Source organism: Pleurodeles waltl, chromosome 2_2, assembly GCF_031143425.1.
Source record: "Pleurodeles waltl isolate 20211129_DDA chromosome 2_2, aPleWal1.hap1.20221129, whole genome shotgun sequence".
NCBI classification, from domain to species: domain Eukaryota; kingdom Metazoa; phylum Chordata; class Amphibia; order Caudata; family Salamandridae; genus Pleurodeles; species Pleurodeles waltl.
In genome coordinates, this window is record NC_090439.1 from 1,027,946,692 (window position 1) to 1,027,971,835 (window position 25,144).

The 25,144-nt window shown below is 45.2% G+C and overlaps 1 protein-coding gene across 4 annotated transcripts in view; it reads left to right on the top strand.

Annotated features, from left to right (window-relative positions):
- Positions 1-25,144, top strand: part of PHF20L1 (PHD finger protein 20 like 1) — a 764,530-nt gene that overhangs the window by 171,717 nt on the left and 567,669 nt on the right. For all 4 annotated transcript variants that reach the window (XM_069220776.1, XM_069220778.1, XM_069220775.1 and 1 more), the window contains 2 exons: positions 142-352; positions 6,058-6,183. In XM_069220776.1, coding sequence (XP_069076877.1) covers positions 142-352; positions 6,058-6,183 — 337 coding nt within the window. The remainder of the gene's footprint in view (positions 1-141; positions 353-6,057; positions 6,184-25,144) is intronic.

A 25,144-nucleotide genomic window follows, 5' to 3' on the forward strand; every position in this document is an offset into this window, starting at 1 on the left:
CAAAATAGTGTACAGTCAGTAATACATACTTTGTTACAGAGTACTGTTAATTTTTTTGTGAAACTTGTAATTTTGATTTGATTATGAAATAAAATAATTGATTATTTTCCTTTTATTATATATATTTCCCATTATTTTCAGGATTGGATAGCACTGGTTAAAGCTGCAGCTGCAGCAGTAGCCCTCAAAGGTAAAGCTGGGGGTAAGCCTAGGACCAGTGCAAACAGCAATAAAGACAAAGAGGAAAAGAAAAGTTTGAAAGTTGCTTTGCCGAAAGAGCAAACCAGTGTTTCTAAAACTTTAGAGGACGTTTTGAAGAAAGAAGAGGAGTCCACGTCCAGAGGAATTATGGGTATGACTTCCATTAAATTAAGATGGTGCATTGAGTGCAAGAAACATAAATAAGAACACATTTTACATGCTTTCATACTAGCTTGAATTTAGAATATATCAAATATTTACTTTCATATTTGCAAGCAGTTGGAGCTGCGGGAATGAGTAGACTTGTTTAGGTTGTTGTTGATCTGCAGTGTTTCAAAACCATGATCTGCAATGCTTCAAAACCATAGAAAGGTGGTAGCATGTGATAAGTATTGAACTAAATAAATACCATGAAACACAATAGGTTAAAACAAGTGATTCTAGAGTAGAAATGTTGTACACACATTGAAATTAAATATACTAACTCAAAATGTTTAAGTTTATAAAACAATAAATGGAGATCTAAATGATTCCTTACATGGTGCATTATGTTGTGGTTTATTTGCCCAAAGAAAGGTATAGAATACATTTATTATCAGCAAAGGCTAAGGAATAATGTTTTACTCCACTATGTGTTCTCAATAATATTCATAACCACTGAATATTTTTGTCCTTGTTCTGAATCACAACACTTTCGCATTGGAGAGTAATAGTGTCTTAAAAAATGAAAATAAATGCTTATGAAAAGGCATATTTTCTACTTTTCTTTGCAAGTCAAAGTTCCCAGAGTTTGCGTAAATTGAATTGGAGGTAAACGTTTTTTCCCATGTAGGCTGTCCTTTAAAACTCCTTTGTCTACCATTGCTGTATTGCCCAGATAGGTTCTGGATTAAGTGGATGTTAGTAACCCTTCTCAATTGACAGTAGACCGATTTAAAACATATTAAGTGCTTCAGAAAGGGTCACAAGAAAAGCGTGCATATTGAATAACAGAAACAGGTTAAACAATTTAAAATGTGGTTCAAATATGTCAAGCCTCCTCTGGCTGGAAACTTTTCCCCGCTTCCCCCACTTTTTTTGAGGGTGGAAATAAAATGAAAGGAAATCAATATAGGCATGCAGTCTAACAAAGTGGAAAAGCTGCATTGTCACCTTAATATATCAAAGGCGTCTCTACAATCTCAGTATGTAGCTTACTGTCATCAGTTCCTCATTTTTCCCAATTTTGTGACCAGGATACCTGCATGGGGGAGTCTGACCTATTAATCATTTTTCTGCTTCACTTATCTCCTTGTTTATCTGAGATGGTTTTCAACAGAGAACTTGACCAAATCAGGACTATTCATTAGTGGTTCATCATGAGAAGGCAGCTATGCTCACCACTATCACCAACACAATGGGTCATCAAGGAATACTACTTTTAGAATTGTTCTATAGTGTTAAAGCAGTTCTCCTTATAGTGATTTAGTTGGTGTGAAGTAGAAGGAAATGGGTACATACACTGCTGTGCTCAGTGATCCGTTACAGTTTCACTGGTTTCAGTGTCATTGTTTAGAGTCTTGCAGCAAGTTGTCCAGAAGTGCTTATGGTTTGATCTCATATCTCCTCAAAAGTCCTTCAGATTGTTGCCTAGTTTCTTGTGCTCCTTGTTATTGAGGGCCAGTGTTCACCCTTGTCATTAAGCCTGAAATCCTCAACGTGCATTTTAATGTCAGAAGAAGCTAACGTGAAGAAAGAGCTGTGTTTAATATTGTTTTTGGCAACTGACACATGTAGTCCAAACATTGAAAGTTGCTCCAGGACTACTGCCATGCCCATGGACGTGAACAATTTGTGGTGTCTCCTAAGCTGGTTTGAACAAGCTCGGGTCTTTTTGTTTATTGGAGCCACACAGCCTTAACCTGGACATCTTTTGTCAATTAGACACAGACAGGAATTTGGGGCAAAGGTAGGAGCGGCCTGGCAGAGAACAATGAGCCAACTTCGAATAAGGGAAATTGGCACTCCTCTCGCACATGTGCTGTGCCCCTTCTACAGTGGAATCTAAGGAGCAGGGAAAGAAATGCTCCCCTGCAAGAGCCTGGTATAGTTGCTATCTATCGTGTGCCCCAGCATTGGAAGTATCTGGAGGCCTAAGTAAGTGACTCCTTGAGGCGCCCACGCAAACAGGAAGCATCGTTCCAGGTAGGTCTGGTCGACTTTGGGTAGCGTAATGTTAATGATGCTAGATTTCATGTGGTTATTTTTAAATCCCGCTGTCTTCTTGAACCTCTCCAATGCCCGTCAGTTGGAGTAGGGAGGTCTTGGGATCTGCCTGTACGATCATTACATCATCAGCATAAAGCGCCAGCTTGTGCTCTCTGCCGCCCAGTCTCAGGCCCTTAATGTCCCTGTTGAGTCGCACCCTGGCTGCAAAAGGCTCCATGTAGAGAGCTAACAGTAGCAGTGACATTGTACAACCCTCAAAAGTTCCCCTATTGATAGCAAAGGTAGGAGATAGTATGCAGTTCACCCTGACTGCTGCTCTTGGGGATTTGTAACTGTCTGTAGGAAAATGGCTCCTTGTTGCAGTAAACCTCCCACACTTTTTCCTGATATTGATGCTGACGCGACTGAGTGTGTGCTGGGGCTATAATAGATAATATTAATACTTTATTTGTGGTAGTGTGGTTGAGCAGTTAGGCTTATCAGAGGGTAGTGTTAAGCATTACACACACAAGCAATAAGTGAAAACACACACTCAACGACTCAACTCCAGACCAGTAGGTTTTTATGTAGAAAAATAGCTTTTGGAAATGTATCTCTAGAACCACAAGATTCATTTAGCAGGTAAGTACATTAAATGAAAGGTACTTTGCATAGTAATACTTAGAACTTTGAAAGGAATAAATAATCACAGTTTTTTTTAAAATGTCAAAAAGCTATTTTAAAAGTGTACACTGTAATTTTCAAAAGTTCCTGGGGAAGGTAAGTACAGTACAGTTTTGGAGTTAGTAATCGACTTACAGACTCAGTCTCCAGGACGTAGGTAGCCCACCGGTGGGGGTTCAAGGTAACCCCTAACACCCAGCACCAGCAAAACCGGGCCGGTTAGGTGCACATGTGAAACAGGAGCCAAAATAATGTGGGTGCCTATGGAGACAGGAGGTACTCTGGTTCTGGTCTACTTGCAGGTATGTACCCGTGTTGTCAGAGGGAAGACAAGGGGGGTTTGAAGGAGTACTGGAGGGGCCCCAAATAGGCACAGGAGCCACATCCTCAGTGGCACAGGGGCGGCCAGGCGCAGTGTGCGAACAGAGCATCGGGTTCTCATTAGAGCTCTATGGTGGGGGACCTGGGGGTCACTCAGGCACTGCAGGCAAGACACACTGAGGCTTTTCAGGCAAGCCACCGACTTGGCAAGGGTAAGGGCCGTTTGCTGGTCGTTGCTTCATCAGTGGTTGGTTTCTCTCAGGCCTGGAGGCTGCAGGTGCAGTGCTTCTCCAGGCGATGGATATCTTCGTCCCGGGCAGTAGCAGTCAATGGGGTTCCTCGGGATTCTCTCTGCAGGTGTTGGTGTGTAGAGGGGTCAGCCCATGGTGGACATGTCGTCTGAAACGCCTGGGGATCCTCACTGGCTAGTTGGTTTGTCTGGACGTGGGCCGGGGGCGTCCGGTGCAGAGTAGATTGGACTCATGCTTCTGGAGTGAGATGAGAGTCCCTTTAAAGATGCTTTCCTTCTCTTCTTGGAGAGGTCCGCTGACCACGGGGGTTTCTTGGTTCTCTGTGATGCAGGCAGTTCCCTGGAGGCTTTTCAGGTCTCGCTGGTTCTGCAGAATGGTTTGCTGCTTCTTCTGCAGCTTTATGAAGCTGGAGACGGGCCGGTAGGGCTGGGCCGAGTCGGCTGTTGTCTCCTTCTCTTCTCTGCGGGGTTTTTCAGCTCAGCAGTCCTTTCTTGAGGTCATCAGGAATCTGAAGAGCGGGGTTCAGGGTCGCCCCTAAATACTAAATGTATGGGTGTGTTCGTGTCAGAGGGCATTAGCCAATGGCTACTGTCCCTGAGAGTGGCTACAATGGGGGCTCGTCCGGAGGGCATGCATCTCCACTGGCTGGAGTGCCCTGGGGCACTGTAAGACCAGGCCTGAACCTTTGAGGCTTACTGTCAGGTGTTACAGTTCTTGCAGGGGGAGATGTGAAGGTCCTCCACCCAGGACAGGCTTTGTTTCTGACCACAGAGTGCACAAAGGCACTCAACCCATGTGGTCAGAAACTGGTCTGGAAGTGGTAGGCTGGCACAGACTGGTCAGTCCTATACTACCAGGCTGGCTGACCTACAGAGGGCATCTCTAAGATGCCCTCTGTGTGCATCTTTCAATAAATCCCACACTGGCATCAGTGTGGGTTTATTGTGCTGAGAAGTTTTATACCAAACTTCCCAGTATTCAGTGTAGCCATCATGGGGCTGTGGAGTTCGTAATGACAAACTCTCAGACCATATATACTCAGTATGGCTACCCTGCTCTTACAGTGTCTAAGAATCGACTTAGACACTGTAGGGGGATAGTGTTCATCTAGCTTTGCCCTCACTTGTGGTATAGTGCACCCTGCCTTAGGGCTGTAAGACCTGCTAGAGGGGTGACTTACCTATTCCACAGGCAGTGATTTTGGGGGCATGGCACCCTGAGAGGGGTGCCATGTCGACTTTGCCTTTTTCTCCCCAGTAGCACACAAAAGCTGCATGGCAGCGTGCATGGCCTGAGTGAGAGGTCCCCCAGGGTGGCATAATGCTTGCTACAGCCCATAGAGACCTTCCCTGGCCACAGGGCCCTTGGTACCATGGGTACCTTTTACAAGGGACTCACCTCTGTGACAGGAATGCCCCAATTGTGGAAACAAAGGTACCTTTTTAGGTAAAGAATACTGGTGCTGGAGCCTGGTTAGCAGAGTCCCAGCACACTTTCAGTCAAAGTTTGCATCAACATTAGGCAACAATTGGGGGGCAACCATGCCTACAGTTGCATGTTCCTACAATATGCTACTGAACAACACTATTGTTGAGGAGGCCTATGGGCATTTTAACACTGTTTGCTGGTATTTATAAGGTTACCAGGAATTCCCAGCCAAAATGAATCAGTCATGTGAATCATTGAAAATACCAACACTGGGTTACTGGATTTACAAGTAAGTAATTCATTTTTCTCTAGGGCCTGAGTGAGCCTTGTACATAAAAGCTCCAAAAGAGTTAGTGTTCATAATTCTGCTAGAAGGTTAGTCCTGATTTGTATGTAACATGTATGTATGTATGTCATTAACAGCAATGAAATAAGAGGCCAGGGAAGCACACTTTTTTGAGCTATGCATGGGAAATTTCCATCCTGACAAGTGCAGACCTTCATGAATAAAAGAAAAACCAACCCACTAAGTATCATTTATGCAAAGTTTCCATGAACAACCTTCTATCACCAATCTCTGCCTACTACTCATATTTTTTGTCACCTAAACTCCACCCATAGCTTTTTGCCCACAACACCCCAACATTATATTCTTTCTGCACACCTGTTACTCTGTCCCAGCTAAATATTTCTCATTTTACTTCTCTTCTAAGACCTCAAACAGAACATGAAAACGTTGCTCCAAAGCCCATCTCCTTGCTCATATTACTCAAGATCCAATACAGTTCCTTTGTGTTGCATCAGTAATGTTGTTTGGATATGGTAACTATCAGATGCTCCTAACCCATAAAGGGATTCAGCTGAGGAACTATTTAATAGGATTGCTTGGTGGTTTCGTACTTTATAGTTCTGCAAAAGTATTAACAGTGTGACACTAAGACATTATTTTTTTCTAATTACCCTTTTTTGTCTTCATTAAACATAGATGTTCCTGTAGTAGATGTTCCAAAGATTACATTGCCACAGACCGACGCTTCAATATCTGTTAAGCGAAAAACTAATGATGGGAGTTCATTTCAAGCAAAGAGGGCACGGCTTAACAAAATTACAGGTAAACAAACCTTTTCTATATTCAGTGCTACCAATAACTTTTTTTCTATTCTGAATTTCTTCAATATTGATTCGGTTTCGTAGCATCTCTGGGTTTAATGTTTGCAAAACTGGGTTTTTATTAGCTTATATATTGTGGTAGGGAACACCTTCAATCGGTTCCATAGCATGTCTTAATAACGTGAGCTTTATTCTCTTACATTTTTTACAACTGCTCTTCGCAGTATTTAGCACTTATAGTTTCTTTCTCCTCTTCAAAGGACCGGTCTAAGTTGTACTTTGAGGTTTTCCTGAACAATCCTGTTAAGCACGTGATCACACAAACTGGTGTTGCTTTCTTTCACATTTTTATTCATCTCAAATTACACCCATAGTATTTCATCACTGTTGCATACTGGATCTTTTTTAAAAAGGTCAGCCCCAGGTTTTTTTTTTTTTTTTTTTTTTTTGAGTGGGGGGGCTCATTTGCTGTCAGTTGTGAGCTCTAACATTGGGAAATTGCTATCCAGTTACCCCAGTGTGTATTCAAATAACATATGGTGCACTAAAGTGGTGCACAAATGTACCTATGTCATGGGAAGTTAAATACCAGTTGTAGACTGATTTTTTTATAGTTAATTAAAACTACAATTGAATGGTGAAGTTGGATTTCTATTAATTATATGGGAAGTGTAACTTTTAGAAAGTTACCATTGCTCTGCTTGAGGCTACTGGATAATAATTTGCATTAGCTCTCCAGCAAGTGCTCAGCCACTACTTGGCCTGAATTAGATGTGGAAGGGGGTTGGAAGCTTTTCCCAGGGCAGAGACAGTGACCTGAGAGTGTGAATGCCTTTTCTCCGGAAAGGATGACCAGTTGGGGTGGTCCCAGGATTTTAATTAACCTCTAAGGGGTCTTTCCTGTCAGAAGCAAAGGTAAATGACACCTGGAAAGCCCCAAAACTTGTCTCCGAAGTCATGCCAGCACCAAACCCCAAAAACAACTACATTCCTTTCTGTATTGGGTCTTAAACTAAACATTTTTCAAAAATAAATCCCCAAAGCTCCAATAGGATCAACCTGCATCGAATAACCGGCCTTTTGTTCCACAGAAGCAGCCCGCTTAGTAGAGATTATTCTTCTCAAAAAGTGACAAAGTACTTTCTTGCATTAAAAGCTATTTCAAGTTTTTTTTTTACTTTGAGACTTTCACCGGACTCCATCGACTTGTTGTATTTGACTGGGGCTTATGAGTTGTAGTAGCCATCTGATCTCCTGTCGAGTCCTGGCTTGACATCACCCTACTGTAGCTGAGGGTCTTCTGGTTGGTATTGAAAGCCTTCCTTCCGTCTATCAAAGGGAGACTGGTACAGGTGCTCACGGACAAAATTACTGTCACATGGTATTTCAACAAACTTAGTGGGGTGTGGGTCATGCACCTTATGCCAGGAGGCCTTGCCCCTCTGAAACTGGTTGGAATATTTCTGGTGGTGAACCACCCGGATAAATCATTGATGTGGGGGCGGACAAGCTCGGGCATCAGCACCCTGCGGATCACAAATTGCACCTGGAGGTGAAGCACGGTCTCTTCCATAAATGGAAAGAACAGTAGCTCTGACTGCTTATCACTGCCCAGAAAACATATTGGCACTGCTGCATGTTGGAGTTTTCATTGCATCTCTCGCTCAGAGACTCATTCCACCTAGAGTGGAACCCTGGACTCCTGTATGCCTTTCTGCCGATATCACACCTGCCCTGAATACTGATGAAGATCAGGACTGACCAAGTTCAAGTCAGCCTGGTGCCCTTGGATTGGGTGCAAAAGTATGGTATCCATACTCCTGTCTTCCCGTCAGATTGCCTCTTCAGGATGACCCACTGTTGCAGGAGCAGGGCAAGGTTCTGTACCGGACCTTTGCAATCTTAACCTCTGACTGGAGATTGAGAGGCAATAGCTGAACACGTTGGACCTTCCTCTGGAAGTCATTGAGGTCATTTTGGTAGCCAGGCACCTCGCCACAAAAACGGTATATGTCTGTTTTTGGGACAAATATGTGGTTTGGTGCGGAACGTGTCCGATTTACACCCTGCAGGCCAAATTATATGACACTTTGTTTTGTCCCTTGCCTTAGGCACAATTAAAACATACCTTTCAGCTTTTTGGGATTTTTGTTGCTGAATCAGCCCTCTTTTGTTCAGGTCTCCTGTTATATCTTTTTTTTAATGGCTTAAGTTTTCCACTTTCTCCCTTTGTCATGCCACAGTGGGATGTTAATTTGGTCCTCGCCTTTCTGGTGTGCACTCCATTTCTGCTTCACAGCTGCCCCTTGTGGCTCCTCATCTAAAGACCTTATTCCTCGTTGCTGTAACATCAGCACAGCTATGTTATACACCATCTTCTTCCCAAACAAACTGTTTTTGTAGACTCTTGGCAGAAAGGATGCCAAAGTTGTGATGGTTTTCCCCTTCTGTCAGACTATCACCCTGCCAGCATTTTATGGTCCGACTCACCCCTTTAGGGAGGAGGAGAGACTCCGCATGGGCCCTACGAGAAAGCTGAACTCCCCTGTCCATCACCACCCAGGGGGTTATGCCAGAGCTCCTCCAGGTGGCCACCTGATTCTGCCATCTTGAATCCAAGGTGGGAAGAGGTCTCTGGGAGCATCTGAGTGGCCAGGTCAGGCAGGTGATGTAACAGCCCCTACCTTTTACAAAGGTCATACCAAAGATTACCTGGTGGATGGTCAGTTCTTTGTGGGGTTCGCTGGAGCTAAAGAAGGGAAGCTTGTGTATAAGGGAACCATCTCCTGCTGGATCTTGCTCTACATTAAGATCTGCTTTGCACCAGCTAAAAAGCAGCTCCTGGATAGACTCCATGCTCATTCACCAGGGCCAAAGCTGCTACCACTACTTTTGCACATGGAGTCCCTGTCCTAAACACTTGCCAGGTTGCTACATGGGTGTCCCGCCATATGTTCTTTAAGCACTGTTGTCTGGACAGTGTGATCTGCAATGCAGGGGAAATGGCCTTAACAACGCGACTGGAGCCACGCAAGTGTTACCATGCATGGTATGGTTACCCGCACTTTTTACCTGATGTCAGTGTGTTTTGACTGTGTTTACTGGGATCCTCACCAGGACCCCGGCAACAGTGCTCTCTCCCTCTGAATTTGGTTGTCCCTAACCTTTTACACCCCACAATTGGCAAACTGGTGCCCCCATATAAGTCTCTTATATATGGTACCTAGGTACCCAGGGCATTGGGGCACCATGGGAGCCCATGCAAAATGTGTCTGCAGACCTGCCATTGCAGCGTGCATGAAAGGATGCATGCACCCTTTTCACTCAGGTCACTGTAAGTTACCCCTATGACAGGCCCTCCTAGCCCAGAGGGCAGAGTGCGAGTAACTGTGAGTGAGGTCTCCCGTGCATGAGCAGAGATGCCCCCACGAACTCCAGCTTCATTTTCCTGGACTTCGTGAGTGCGGGGAAGCCATTTTACCCATGTACTGGCCTTAGGTCACTACCTATGTCCAGCTGCATAACGGTAACTCCGAACATGAGCATGTTTGGTATCAAACATGTCAGAATCATACCCCACTACTGTTGCCAGTATTGGTTGTATGATTCCATGCATTCTGGGAGCTCCTTAAAGGAACCCCAACCTTGCTCCTACCAGTTTGAAGGGTTTTCCCGGGCAGCCCGCGCTGCTGCCATCCTACAGACAGGTTACATGGATTTAGAGGGGTAGCCTCCCCAAGCCACTGGTATGATTTGAAGGGCACATTTTGTGCCTTCCTTGCATAAACCAGTCTGCACTGCTTCAGAGACCTCCAGTCCCTGCTATGGCGCGAAACTGGATAATGGAATGGTGAGTGACCACTCCCCTGTCCATCACCACCCAAGGGGTTATGCCAGAGCTCCTCCAGGTGGCCACCTGATTCTGCCATCTTGAATCCAAGGTGGGATGAGGTCTCTGGGAGCATCTGAGTGGCCAGGTCAGGCAGATGATGTCACAGCCCCTACCAGGTAGATGGTCACCTTGTTAGGTGACCAGTCTGCCTTCCAGGGCTGTTTAGGGTCTCCCTCTTGGGTGGGTCCTCAGATTCGATGTGCAAGATTCCATCAGGACTCCTCTGCAAAGTTTACTTTCGACTTCTGGCCACTGGAACCGCAACTGGACTTCATAGGAACCTACAATCTGCAGCTCTTGCGATGACTTCGCTCTGCAACATTGTTTCCTTGGCTCCTTCCAGCAACTGCAACATTTCCCCGGCTGTACATCGTCTGAGGGCGGCAAGACTTCAGTCTGCATCCAGAAGCAAGAAGGAATCTTGTAGGAAAGTGGCTCCCTTTTGCAGTTACCCCCCACTTTTTGCCTGATATTGATTCTGACTTGACTGAGAAGTGTGTTGGGTCCCTGCTAACCAGGCCCAAGCACCAGTGTTCTTTCACTAAAAATGTACCATTGTTTCCACAATTGGCACACCCCAGGCACACAGATAAGCCCCTTGTAAAAGATACCAGTGATACCAAGGGCCCTGTGACCAGGGAAGGTCCCGAAGGGCTGCAGAATGGTTTGTGGCCCCCTAAAGGACCCTTCACCTAACACATGCACACTGCCATTGTAGATTGTGTATGTTGGTGGGGAAAAAAAGGCAAACTCGACGTGGCATCCCCCTCAGGATCCCATGCACACAAAATACTGCCTATGGCATAGGTAAGTTACCCCTCTAGCAGGCCTTACAGCCCTAAGGCATGGTGCACTGTACCACACTGGTTTTCTATTACTTTCTATGCTCGTTCCTGACAACTACAGTGTATATAATAGTGTGTTTACTCACCTGTTAGCAGGGTATTGTCTATATAGTGTTTTAGTATTTGTGTCACTAAAATGAAGTACCTTTATTTTTGTAACACTGTGTGGTTCTTTCGTGTGTAAGTGCTGTGTGACTCTATGTGGTATTGTATGAGCTTTGCATGTCTCCTAAATAAGCCTTTGCTGCTCATCCACTGCTACCTCTAGAGAGCCTGGCTTCCTAGACACTGACTACACCTCACTAAAGGGGGATACCTGGACCTGGTATAGGGTGATAACACCATAGGTGCTCACCAAACACCAGGCCAGCTCCCTTCACTGGTCACTGAGGGGAAACGTTTCTAATGAGACCATTAGGTGTGCACTTGATGCAGATGACAATTCAGCAAGAGGTATCAACTATGTAATTCTTCTTTTGAGGCATGCGTGGCTGTGTATATTGACATTCAAACTCGAAGTGCAACAGCACTTGCTAAATATCCCTTTTGATGGAGAACATCTCTTCGGCCTCCAGGTCGACGAAATGCTAGAAAAGATTAGGAAGGACACTTAAACAGCAAAGGTAATGGGTGCAATATAAACAGCCACCTAACGCTACTCCTTTTGGAAGTAGCAGGTAAGGAGGGGAGGGCTCGCATAGAAGCAATGATGCCGGAGAGAAAGGTAAAAGTATGCCAGCCCAGCGTGTCTCCACCACCAAACGATGACTCCCCTTGCGTCTCTCTCTGTCAGGGCAGGACTTCTGGGGTTCCAGACACATTGATCAGACATGATTGATTGATTATTTGATGTTATTGATCAATAAAAGCGCAAAGATGATCGAGAGAGGCAGCAGAGTCTTCTAAAAATTGTTGGACAGGGGGATCCCAGGACAGCCTAAGTATTGCAGAAATTTCCACCACAAGTCCTTGCAGAAAGACAGTCACCCGTTCTGTAACCTTTGCTTACCGGTGGATCATTGAAATGAGGAATGCAACGCCTGCGCAGTCTTCTCACCGAAAATGCTGAGGGTTAGAGAGAAGTAGAGACAAGTGCATCATATCCTGCAAAGCCAACAAACATCACTGCGAGATTTGAGGCTGGACGGTGATAAGGAGGAAAACACTGCAGAAGAAGCGTAAAGAAAAGCCGCGGAAGACGATCTGGAGGTCGTGGAAGTGGAGTCTCAGGGGGTCAAAGACTCAAGATAACACGAGGTAAGAGACACAGCCTCCTCGAGAAAGATGGCTTAGTGACGTAAAAACGATTTGTGCGCTTTCAAGGGAGCCTCAGTGTTGAAGAAAGCAACAACGATAACTGCGACTCGAACTAAAGATCCCCCTGGAACCCATGAGTGGGATACCGCAGGAGGGAAAACCCCTGAAAAAAAACAAAGACGTTGAAAAACAGTCATGGGAAAAAAAGGCCTCGACGGATAAGCATGAAAAGTAACGACCAGAGCAGTGAAGCTCGGCGACCGAACCATCGAAGAAACAATCAACGACAATGAAGAGGATGTCGGCTGACAGCGTTGAAGACAAGCTAAAAAAGAAAGAGAAGGCTCAAAACCAAAATGGCACTTTAACAAAAACGCAAAGATTTTGATGTCAGCTTAAGGGAATTTCGGATACCTAATGTACCCTCGACAACAAAGGTGCAAGGAGACTTGAGTGTCGAAGAAATCAAGCCTCCATTAACTCCTCAACCACACCCCAAAGAAGAGGAAGACCTATGTGATGAGGAGGAAAAATTAACACATTTCAGGTCTGTATCAAGCACCGAGAGTTCAAGACATTCTGAGACCCGGTGGCATGACTTAGAGACAGATTTATCTGAAGGAGTCGAAGGTTATCCTCAGAAACAATCACAGCTAGACAACATAGGTATGTACAACCAGGTGATAAAGATAGCAGCAGATAACTATGGAGGGCAACTTGAGGAGGAGAAACCACCGGAAGTTTATTACTAGTGACTCTTTTATCCGTTCACTCAAGAAATCAATATTTACCCATGCTTCCAGGTATTGTAGACCAAGGAAGGGAGGCCTTCAAACAACCAGCCTCATGCAGTGCAATAACTCAGAGGACAGAGAAGAAATACATGTCCTCATTCTAAGAGCCAGGTTGCATTAGGGGTTTAATACCGGCCAATTATATTATCGTGACTACTGCTAGAAAGAAGGCTAACATACAGTCAACATCAGGTCCATCCAGACAATGAGAGTAAACAAATTAATCTTATGGGCAGGAAATTTGAAAGAAGCGCAGCGATTCAATGGCACATTGCAAACTCAAATGCTCTACTGAACAGATATGCGTATCAAAACTGGGATGAGATGGCGGATTTGATGAAACATCTTTCATAACAAAACAGGAAAAGGGCAGCAGCCTTGGTTGAAGAGGGCAAAAACATTGCTTACGCATGCCTGAAGTCCATCCATCAGACAGATGAAGACAGCTGTTTCACTACGGTGCCACTCATGCCTGCAAATATTGGAGTTCAAGCATGAAGTGCAGGCAAACAATCTGAATGCCCTGTTCAGTGGTTAACATCTTTTTGGAAGCTATGTGGATGACACTCTAAATCAACTGAAAAAGGGCAGTGAGACTGCCAGGTCCATAGGAGCACTCCAGTTTGGAGGGAGCATACAAAGAGTTACAGCATTGTCAGTAAGAGGCAACTTCCACACTAGCACATAACACCAAGTATTCCAGGGAACCAGTCAGTTGTTACAACAGCAGCAAAGATGGCAGTACAATCGGGGAAAGCAGCCCTTTCGTGTCCGGACCTGTGGAAGAGGACTTTCACAGTGAGGAGAAGCTACCCCCTCAGATAAGAGACTTAAAAGTTTTTTTTTTCAAAAACATCCTCAAACCACATCTCAGAGGGAGGAAAACAAAGAAGACCCTTTCCTTCCCAAAACAACAGTAGGAGGAAGAAAAGGAACTTTCTTCAGGAGTGGTGTAAGAGAGTGCCTCTTTTGACATGGTCACCCTCCCCCACACACCCTTTTTGCCTGGTTTCTGGTGCAATTTCGACTGGACGTGCACTTGGCCCCTGCTAAACAGATCCCCAGTGCCAGATCTTTCCTTAAAACTGTTCAGTTGTTTTCCCAATGGGCAAACTTCTAGCTATCACTTAGTCACTAGTAAATGATACCCCTGGTACCTAGAGCATGGGGTACTAAAGGAAGGCCCCTGAGGACTGCAGTACGAATTGTGCCACCTTTAGGCACCCCCTCACTAAGTGCACACAGTGCTGCTTTCGTAGGCTGTGTTTCTTGGTGAAAAACTAAAATGAAAACATGACACAACACACAGCCTGTGTTCCGTGTCCCCTTTGCACTGCATGCAATATATGTAAGTCACCCCTCTATCAGGCCTTCCAGCTCTAAAGGCTGGGTACATTATATTACATGTGAGGGCATACCTGCCTTTGTCAATTCTCAGACATAGTAAGTGACCAGTGAAGCCATTTTAAGTACATGTGCTGGACACTGGTCAGTCCAAGTTACCCAGCTTCATGATGGCTTTAATGACAATAGAGATGTTTGGTATCAAACATCTTGTATTGGTAAACCCTCCCTCATAGTGTGGGCACTATAGGAAGCTGGCTCTGTATAAACTATATCAAAGTGAAATATAGTGTGCCTAGAGTCCTGGGGTTCCCCAGAGGCTTAACAGAGGCTAAAATAGATAATACTAATCCTCTCTTTTGTGGTAGTGTGGTCGAGCAGTTAGGCTTATCAGAGGGTAGTGCAAAGCATTTGTTGTACACACACAAACAATAGAAGAAGCACACACACTGACTTAACTTTAGACAACCGGTTTTTAAATAGCAAAAATATATTTTCTTAATTTATTTTTAGAACCACAAGATTCAATTTGCAGATAAGTACTTCAATAGATTCGTATTTCACACATGTATCAACAATAATGTATTTGAAATCGATAAGCTATACAGTTTTTCAAATATTGGCAATAAGCTGTTTTAAAACTTTGTGATAGTGTGGTCGAACAGTTAGGCTTATCAGAGGGTAGTGCTAAGCATTTGTTGTACACATACAGGAAATAGAAGAAGCACAAACTCAATGACTTAACTACAGACTAATGGTTTTTATACTGTAAAAATATATTTCTTAATTTATTCTTATAACCACAAGATTCAAGTTGCAGGTAAGTACCTTAAGAGCTCCCACATTGGCAACACTGGTGCTGGGGCCTGGTTAGCAGAGCCCCACCACACTTTCAATCAAGTCAGCATCAATATCAGGTGACTGGAGGCCGACCTTGTTATAAGGGAACAGGTTTATGGGCGCTTCTCATAGACATGGCTCGGACAGATTAGGTTTATCATACCCTGCGCTTTAGGGTAGGCAATATGCTTTAGGGAGTAATTTGTATATTCATGCTTATTGCAAAATGTTGGAATTGTTCATCTTTACATTGCTTTTTCTCCCAATCCTGATTTTGTCTACGTCATCATCCTAATCATTCCAGCTCATGCATTTTATCATAGATTGCAGTCTTTTTGATAAATATATTGAAAACTTTTCTGCATCTTCTTTCTTGCCTGTGTGTGTAAGAGACTCCTTTCTAACGAGAGAAAAGGGTAAGACATATTCCACCACTAGTTTCCCTGAAATCGCCTTTACTGTTTGTGTTTTGGTGAGATGCTGATAGAAAGCTGGAAGGGTTCCACCGACAACAGCCAACGTTGTGGGAGTGACCATCTCCTGCAATCAGAGGTGCTGCTTTCCTTAATCCGTCAGTCTTGTAGAGATATAAGAGTCCTTACAACAGCGCTGTGTTTGGCACTCTGCACCTGGCCACTCCTGTGCAGATGAGGGTCTTCATTGATTAACATTGGGTACCGACTCTGACTTTGACCTCTACACTCATTCGCCACTGTGGGTACACTCTTGGTGCCACCCTGAACCTTCTCTACTGCTAGTCTAAAATCCTGAGGACTAGGATTGTAAGTCATGTACTTACCAGTGAAACTGCATTCTTGTTTTCCTCGTATAGGTTAACACTGAAGACTCTGAAAATTGCACTGCCGAGTTTTTGAAACCGCAAACTATTTTTAATATAAAAACTGCTTACCTTATGACAAAGTTCTTTGGTTCAAGCATATATTAGAGCAACTGTTATTTTTCTAAATTAGTCTCTGATTTCTTGTTTGAGTGGGTATCTCATTTATTGCCTCTATGAGTACAACAAATGCTTATCAGGACTCCTTGATTAGCCTAACGTCTTGCCCACGTTGGCACACAAAGTGCACTAGACCTATCTATTCCTGCCTATGCAAACCTCTGGGGATTCACTGGACTCTCTGCACAGTGCACTTTACTATATAGAGAGCCAGCTTCATACAAGTGGTGAAAGATTACATCAGAGAAAGGGATTTTAAGCTTCATAAAATTTAGATATTACATAGAGTTGGTAAAAGCATCAACACCAGAAAGACCAAGGACGAGCACTCTTTCAAAAGAAGAAGAAGCAGCCAGGCTAATCAAGGAGGTGGAAAAGTTACTGTAGAAAGATGCAATAGAACGGGTTCCAAAATTAGCAATCGACAAAGGAAACTACTCAAAATATTTTCTAATTCCAAAAGTAGTTCGATCTCCACGACCTATTCTATACCTAAGATTTATAAACAAATTTATAAAAACACAGAAATTCAAAATGACAACTTTACGGGAAGTTATACCTCAACTACAGATGAGAGATTACATGGCGACCTTAGATTTGAAAGACTCCTACTTGCGCACTCCAATGAATGCAAAACACAAGAAAAACCTCAGATTTCTGGTAAACAAAGAGCATTACCAGTTCAAGGTTCTAGCCTTTGGAATGAAGTGAGCATCAAGGATTTTCAGAAGGTTCCTTGCAGTAATGGCGGTGCATTTGTGAAGACAAGGCATTCACACTTATCCTTACTTGGACAACTGGCTTATAAGATCAAAAATGGCATACAAAATGCAAAGATCACAGACAGAAATTGATGAAGACAGTATTCACATTGGGATTCTCAATAAATATGGAGAAATCATCTGCAAAACCAGTACAAGAGAAGATGTTTTTGGGAGCAAGGATCAACTTAATCCATTGGAAAGTCTACCCTGAGAAGAGAAAGTACCCTCTTTCTTGGCATGGTTACCCCCATTTTCTGCATGTTGTCTGTTTGACTGTGTCTATTGGGTTCCTGCTAACCAGGACCCCAGTAGTTTTGCTCTCTCCTCTAAATTGTACTTTTTGCTTCCCACAAATGGCATACTGGTCCCCCCATGTAAGTCCCTAGTATATGGTACCTAGGTACCCAGGGCATTGGGGTTCCAGGAGATCCCTATGGGCTGAAGCAGTTATTCTGCCATCCTTAGGGAGCCCATGCAAAGGGTTCTGCGAGCCTGCCATTGCAGCCTGTGTAACATACGTTCATGCACCAGTTTTCACTACAGGTCACTACAGGTCACTACACCAGGTCACTATAAGTCACCCCTATGGTGGGCCCGGTCGGCCCAGAGGGCAGGGTGCAGGTACCTGTGTGTGAGGGCACCCCTGCACTAGCAGAGGTGCCCCCACAAACTCCAGATCAATTTTCCTGGATTTTGTGAGTGAGGGGATGCCATTTTACACATGTACTATAAATAGGTCACTACCTATGTCCAGCTACATAATGGTAACTCCGAACCTGGGCATGTTTGGTATCAAACATCAGAATCGTACCCCAGTACTGTTGAAAGTATGATTCCATGCACTCTGGGGGCTTCTTAAAGGGCCCCCAGCATTGCTGCCACCAGATCTTACAATGTTTTCAGGGAAGCCCAGCTGCTGCCACCCCCCAGACAGGTTTCTGCCCTCCTCCTGCTGCTTGATTTGAACTAGCCCAGGAAGGCAGAACAAAGGATTTCCTTTGAGATGGAGGTAACACCCTCTCCTTTTGGAAATAGGTGTGACTGGCTTGGGAGGGGTAGCCTCTGCAAGCCACTGGTTTGCTTTGAAGGGCACATTTGGTGCCCACTGTGCATAATCCTGTCCACACCCGTTCAGGGACCCGCAGCCCCTGCTCTGGCACGAAACTGGACAATGAAAAAGGGAGTGACAACTCCCCTGTTCATCACCACCCCAGGGGTGGTGTCTAGAGTGCCCCTGGGTTCTGCCATCTTGTTTCCGAGATTAGCATGGAACTCTGGGAGCATCTGAGTGGCCAGGCAGGTGACGTCAGAGCCCCCTCCTGATAGGTGCTTACCTGGTTAGGTGACCAATCCCCCCCCTTTCAGGGCTATTTAGGATCTCTCTCTTGGGTGGGTCCTCAGATTTGGCTTGCAAGATACACTGATACACATGCTATGCATTATTCCACCATCTAATGTTGGGCTCAGAGTGTTACAAGTTGTTTTTCTTCGAAGAAGTCTTTTTGGAGTCACAGGATCGAGTGACTTCTCTCGGTCATACTATGCGTGGGCATCAACTCCGTTAGATTGTTTTCTTTCCGCTGTTGGGTTCGGACGCGTTTCCTCTCGCTCTGAGATTTTGAATCGGAAACTTTAGGAAACTTCTTTCACTGCTGATATTGTTTCGATCGCGTTTCCACCTAGACTCGAACCAACAGTACCGATAAAACTAAATTTTGTCCTATTCAGGCCTACCACGTCGAAGTCTGATGAATTGGACTCCATTTCGATTTTGTCCCCGATGCCATGTGAAATTTCCATACACAGACCAACACCTTGTATGTAATCTGTGTCTTTCCCCCAATCACAAAGAAGAGGATTGCAAGGCCTGTTGATCTTTTCGATCCAAAAAATACCCTTCGTGATCGGCGAGGCAGGAGGCTGGAAATGGTGTCAAAGTACCGAACATATCGACACCACGGAGGAAGATAGACTCATCGCTGCTGGTCAGCACGTGACTACGACTGCACCTACACCCACTCATAAAAAGTCCTCGAAGGCCTTGGGTGCACCACTGCCAGAGAGCCATCGTTCGACCTGAAAAAAGATTCTCGTCGACCGACCTTCGGGTTCGGCATCGAAAAAGGCCACACCTCTGTCGATACTAGAGTCATACAAATCCGTCAAAAGCTCAACTTTTAAACCGAGTCTGCCTCCCAACTCTTGGAGTCGAAGCTTCAACGTCCTGCTTCGGAGGCGGACAACCGGCTGTTTTTTCGGTACAGAAAAAAACATAATCTTCGGAGCCGAAAAAGTCTTCTTATTCGGAAGAACAAAGACTTTTGAGCCATCTTAAGCAGAGCTCAAAATCACTTGAACAGTCATATAGACCATCAGATCATGTTTCTGAGGACACAGTGATTCAACCCATCCTTGAAATCTTGCATGAGAGACAATCAAGGATTCATATCCATAAGGAGACTGGCAGAATAATTACTGCACTTTCTTTACACACCAAGAGAAAGTTGGCTTTCCAAGAACATTTAGATACTACTTCACCACCAGCAAAGATTTACAAACTGAAGGAGAAGCCATTACCTATCCATACTTCTCCCCCTCATTCACCACAACTTTCTTTTTCACCACCACCCACTAGCCCACCACTTTTGTCTTCACCGACTCATTCACAATATTCTCATGATGATACAGTTAATCCTTGGGATATCTATGATCCAGATCCTATTCCTGCCAATGATCCGGACTTATACCCTTCAAAACCTTCTCCACCAGAAGACGCTACTGCATACACACAGATTATTTCTAGAGCAGCAGCATACCATGGGGTGCTTATGCACACTGAACCTTTAGAAGAGGATTTTCTTTTAAACACCTTATCATCCACGCACTCAATATCAGTGCCTCCCAATGCTGCCTGGCATGATTAAGCATGTGGATGAGATATTCAGTGAGCCAGTCAAAGCTAGGGTTTTAACACCACTCATTGACAAAAAATTTAAACCTGCACCTATAGACCCTGCTTACATTACCCACCAAGTACCCGCAGACTCAGTGGTTGTGAGTGCCGTCAGGAAGAGGGATAATAGCCAGTCGTCACGGGATGTTCCTCCCTCTGGCAAAGAGAGTAGGAAATTTGATGCTGTTGGCAAGAGGGTAGCGACACAAGCTGGGAACCAATGGCGATTTGCCAACTCTCAAGCTTTGCCGGCAAGGTATGATAGAGCCCACTACGACAAGATGCAGGAACTCCTACAACACCTGCCAAAAGAACACCAAAAAAGAGCACAACAGATTGTTGAGGAGGGTCTGGCCATAAGTAACAATCAGATACGATCTGTCCTTGATGCTGCAAATACAGCAGCTAGAAGCGCAAATACTGCTGTCACCCTACGCAGACACGCATGGTTACGTTCCTCTGGTTTCAAGCCAGAAATACAGCAGGCACTGCTGAATATGGCTTTCAGTAAAAAAAAAACACCTGTTTGGCCCTGAGGTTGACACTGCCATAGAAAAACTCAGGAAGGATTCAGACACTGCCAAAGCAATTGGTACCTTGTATACAACACCTTACAGAGGCTCCTTTTGTAGGTAACAATTTAGAGGAGGATTCAAGCCACAATCCAGAGGCTTTTACCTCCCAGGCAAAACCAGGGCAACAACAGCAGTACCAAAGAGGGGGATTTAGAGGTTCTTATAGATGCCAACACTTTAGAACCAGAGGCACATTCCAAGCCTCAAAACAAGCCACTACCCCATTTAAACAGTGACTTATTAACCATCCCTCAACCCCACACATCTCCTGTGGGGGGCAGACTGCAACAATTCCACTCCCAATGGCAAAATATCACTACAGACCAATGAGTATTGTGAATTATCCGCAATGGCTTTTGCCTAGAGTTGATTTCTACCCCTCCAAACATTACTCCACATTATCACAAATTGTTCCCAGAACACAATGTTCTATTACAACAAGAGGTACAATCGCTGCTGCTAAAACAGGCAATAGAATTGGTTCCACATTCTCAACAAGGAACAGGAGTATACTCCCTATACCTCCTCAGATCCAAAAAGGATGGCACTCTCAGACCCATCCTAGACCTCAGATCCCTAAATCTATGTTCGATGGCATCTGTCGCTGTAGATACGCATGTTCTGCAATAGCTCGCCATCTGGTGTTGGGCCGGAGTGTTACAAGTTGTTTTTCTTCGAAGAAGTCTTTCGAGTCACGGGACCGAGTGACTCCTCCTTTTGTCTCCATTGCGCATGGGCGTCGACTCCATCTTCGATTGTTTTTTTTCCGCCATCGGGTTCGGACGTGTTCCTGTCGCTCCGAGTTTCGGAACAGAAAATTAGCTAATTTCGGAAGATTTTCGTCGGTATTGTTGCGTTCGGGATCGGCGTACTTAGATTCCACACCGCATCGAAGATCGAAGAGCTCCGGTGCCCTTCGGGGTAGTTTTTCGATCCTCCGTCGGGGCCTGGTCGGCCCGACCGCGTGCTGAAGAACGCCGATGGAACGGACCCCGTTTCGTTTCTGCCCCAAATGCCACAATAAATACCCCTACACAGACCAACACTTGGTCTGCAACCTGTGCCTGTCACCTGAGCACAGCGAAGACACCTGCGAGGCCTGTCGTGCGTTCCGGTCCCGAAAAACACTCCGAGACCGTCGAGCCAGAAGACTTCAAATGGCGTCCGCACCGACAGCCCAACGGGAGTTCGAGGAACAGGAAGAAGAAGGTACCTTCTCGATCCAAGACTCAGACTCCGAAGGATTCGACGATACACGAACCGTGAGTAAGACGTCGAAAAACACACAGAGAAACATTTACAAGGCCCAGGGGACGCCACTGCCACCAGGCCATGGCTCGACCCATAAATTCGGTGACCGACCGTCGGCACCGAAAAAGGCCAAAACAGTGCCGAGATCGTCCGACTCCGGTCGAGACACCGGCACGCAGCCTTCTCGGGACCGAGAGAGTGCTGGAGACAAGCCTCGACACCGAGATACCGGTGTGGACACGGCTCGACGCCGAGACAGCGGCACCGAAACAGATCGACGCCGAGAGGTTTCGGCCCCGAAAAGGAAAAAAGTCACCTCGGAGCCGAAAAAACACGCAGACAAAGTTTCAACGCCGAAACAAACTGCAAGCGACCCAGCTTCAGGCTCTTATACAGAAGAGCACTCGCTAACCTCCCAAATGCAAAAGCATAGGTTTGAGGAAGAGCTACAAGCAACTGATGTGGACCATACGCAAAAGCGTATCTTCATTCAGCAGGGGACAGGAAAAATAAGCACCCTTCCCCCCATTAGGAGAAAGAGAAGGTTGGAGTTCCAGACGGAACAAGCACCACAACCAAAAGTGGTTAAAAGAATTACACCACCACCCTCTCCTCCGCCCGTGATTAACGTTTCACCAGCACAAACTCCATCTCACTCCCCAGCTCACACCACCATGAGCCAGGGTGACCAAGATCAGGACGCATGGGACCTATACGACGCCCCAGTGTCAGATAACAGCCCGGAGGCCTACCCTACAAAGCCATCTCCACCAGAAGACAGCACCGCGTACTCTCAGGTGGTGGCTAGAGCAGCACAATTTCATAACGTAAGCCTCCACTCAGAACAGGTCGAGGATGATTTCTTGTTCAACACACTCTCCTCCACCCACAGCTCCTACCAAAGCCTGCCTATGCTCCCTGGTATGCTCCGGCACGCAAAAGACATATTTAAGGAGCCGGTCAAAAGTAGGGCAATCACACCACGGGTGGAAAAGAAGTATAAGCCGCCTCCTACGGACCCGGTTTTCATCACTACACAGCTGCCACCAGACTCTGTTGTTGTAGGAGCAGCTAGGAAAAGGGCCAACTCTCACACATCTGGAGATGCACCACCCCCAGATAAAGAAAGCCGCAAGTTCGATGCAGCTGGTAAAAGAGTCGCAGCACAAGCTGCAAACCAGTGGCGCATCGCGAACTCCCAGGCACTACTTGCGCGCTATGACAGAGCCCACTGGGACGAGATGCAACATCTCATTGAACATCTGCCCAAGGACTTCCAAAATAGGGCGAAACAAGTGGTTGAGGAGGGACAGACCATCTCCAACAACCAGATACGTTCCTCCATGGACGCTGCAGATACAGCTGCACGGACAATTAATACATCTGTAACTATCAGACGGCATGCATGGCTCCGAACGTCTGGATTTAAACCAGAGATTCAACAAGCAGTTCTCAATATGCCTTTTAATGAAAAAGAACTGTTCGGTCCAGAAGTGGACACAGCGATTGAGAAACTCAAAAAAGATACGGACACTGCCAAAGCCATGGGCGCACTCTACTCCCCGCAGAGCAGAGGGAATTACAGCACATTCCGTAAAACGCCCTTTCGAGGGGGGTTTCGGGGTCAAAGCACACAAGCCAGCACCTCACAAGCAACACCGTCCACTTACCAGGGACAGTATAGAGGAGGTTTTCGGGGACAATATAGAGGAGGGCAATTCCCTAGAAATAGAGGGAGATTTCAAAGCCCCAAAACCCCTACTACTAAACAATGACTCACATGTCACTCACCCCCTCCACACAACACCAGTGGGGGGAAGAATAGGTCATTACTACAAAGCATGGGAGGAAATCACTACAGACACTTGGGTTCTAGCAATTATCCAACATGGTTATTGCATAGAATTTCTACAATTCCCTCCAAACATACCACCAAAAGCACAAAATTTAACAACACACCTTTCCAATCTCCTGGAGATAGAAGTGCAGGCACTATTGCAAAAGAATGCAATCGAATTAGTGCCAAACACACAAATAAACACAGGAGTTTACTCACTGTACTTTCTGATACCAAAGAAGGACAAAACGCTGAGACCAATCCTAGACCTCAGAGTAGTGAACACTTTCATCAAATCAGACCACTTCCACATGGTCACACTACAAGAAGTATTGCCATTGCTAAAACTACACGACTACATGGCAACTTTAGACCTCAAGGATGCTTATTTCCATATACCAATACACCCATCTCACAGGAAATACCTAAGGTTTGTATTCAAAGGAATACATTACCAATTCAAGGTACTGCCTTTCGGATTAACAACCGCACCAAGAGTCTTTACCAAATGTCTAGCGGTAGTCGCTGCACACATAAGAAGGCAGCAAATACATGTGTTCCCATATTTGGACGACTGGCTAATCAAGGCCCATTCGTTCATACAGTGCTCAAATCACACAAATCAGATCATACAAACCCTCTTCAAACTCGGGTTCACCGTCAATTTCACAAAATCCAAAATTCTGCCACGCAAGGTACAACAATACCTGGGAGCTATAATAGACACATCAAAGGGAGTAGCCACTCCAAGTCCACAAAGAATTCAAAATTTCAACACCATCATACAACGCATGTATCCAACACAAAAGATACAGGCAAAGATGGTATTACAACTCCTAGGCATGATGTCATCATGCATAGCCATTGTCCCAAACGCAAGACTGCACATGAGGCCCTTACAACAATGCCTAGCATCACAGTGGTCTCAAGCACAGGGTCACCTTCTAGATCTGGTGTTAATAGACCGCCAAACTTACCTCTCGCTTCTGTGGTGGAACAACATAAATTTAAACAAGGGGCGGCCTTTCCAAGACCCAGTGCCACAATACGTAATAACAACAGATGCTTCCATGACAGGGTGGGGAGCACACCTCAATCAACACAGCATACAAGGACAATGGAACGTACATCAAACAAAACTGCATATCAATCACCTAGAACTGCTAGCAGTTTTTCAAGCACTAAAAGCTTTCCAACCAATAATAGTTCACAAATACATTCTCGTCAAAACAGACAACATGACAACAATGTATTATCTAAACAAGCAGGGAGGGACGCACTCCACGCAGTTAAGCCTGCTAGCACAAAAAATTTGGCATTGGGCAATTCACAACCAAATTCGCCTAATTGCACAGTTTATACCAGGGATACAAAATCAACTCGCAGACAATCTCTCTCGAGATCACCAACAGGTCCACGAATGGGAAATTCACCCCCAAATTCTGAACACTTATTTCAAACTCTAGGGAACACCTCAGATAGACTTGTTTGCGACAAGGGAGAACGCAAAATGCCAAAACTTCGCATCCAGGTACCCACACAAACAATCCCAAGGCAATGCCCTATGGATGAACTGGTCAGGGATATTTGCTTACGCTTTTCCTCCTCTCCCTCTCCTTCCTTACCTGGTAAACAAACTCAGTCAAAGCAAA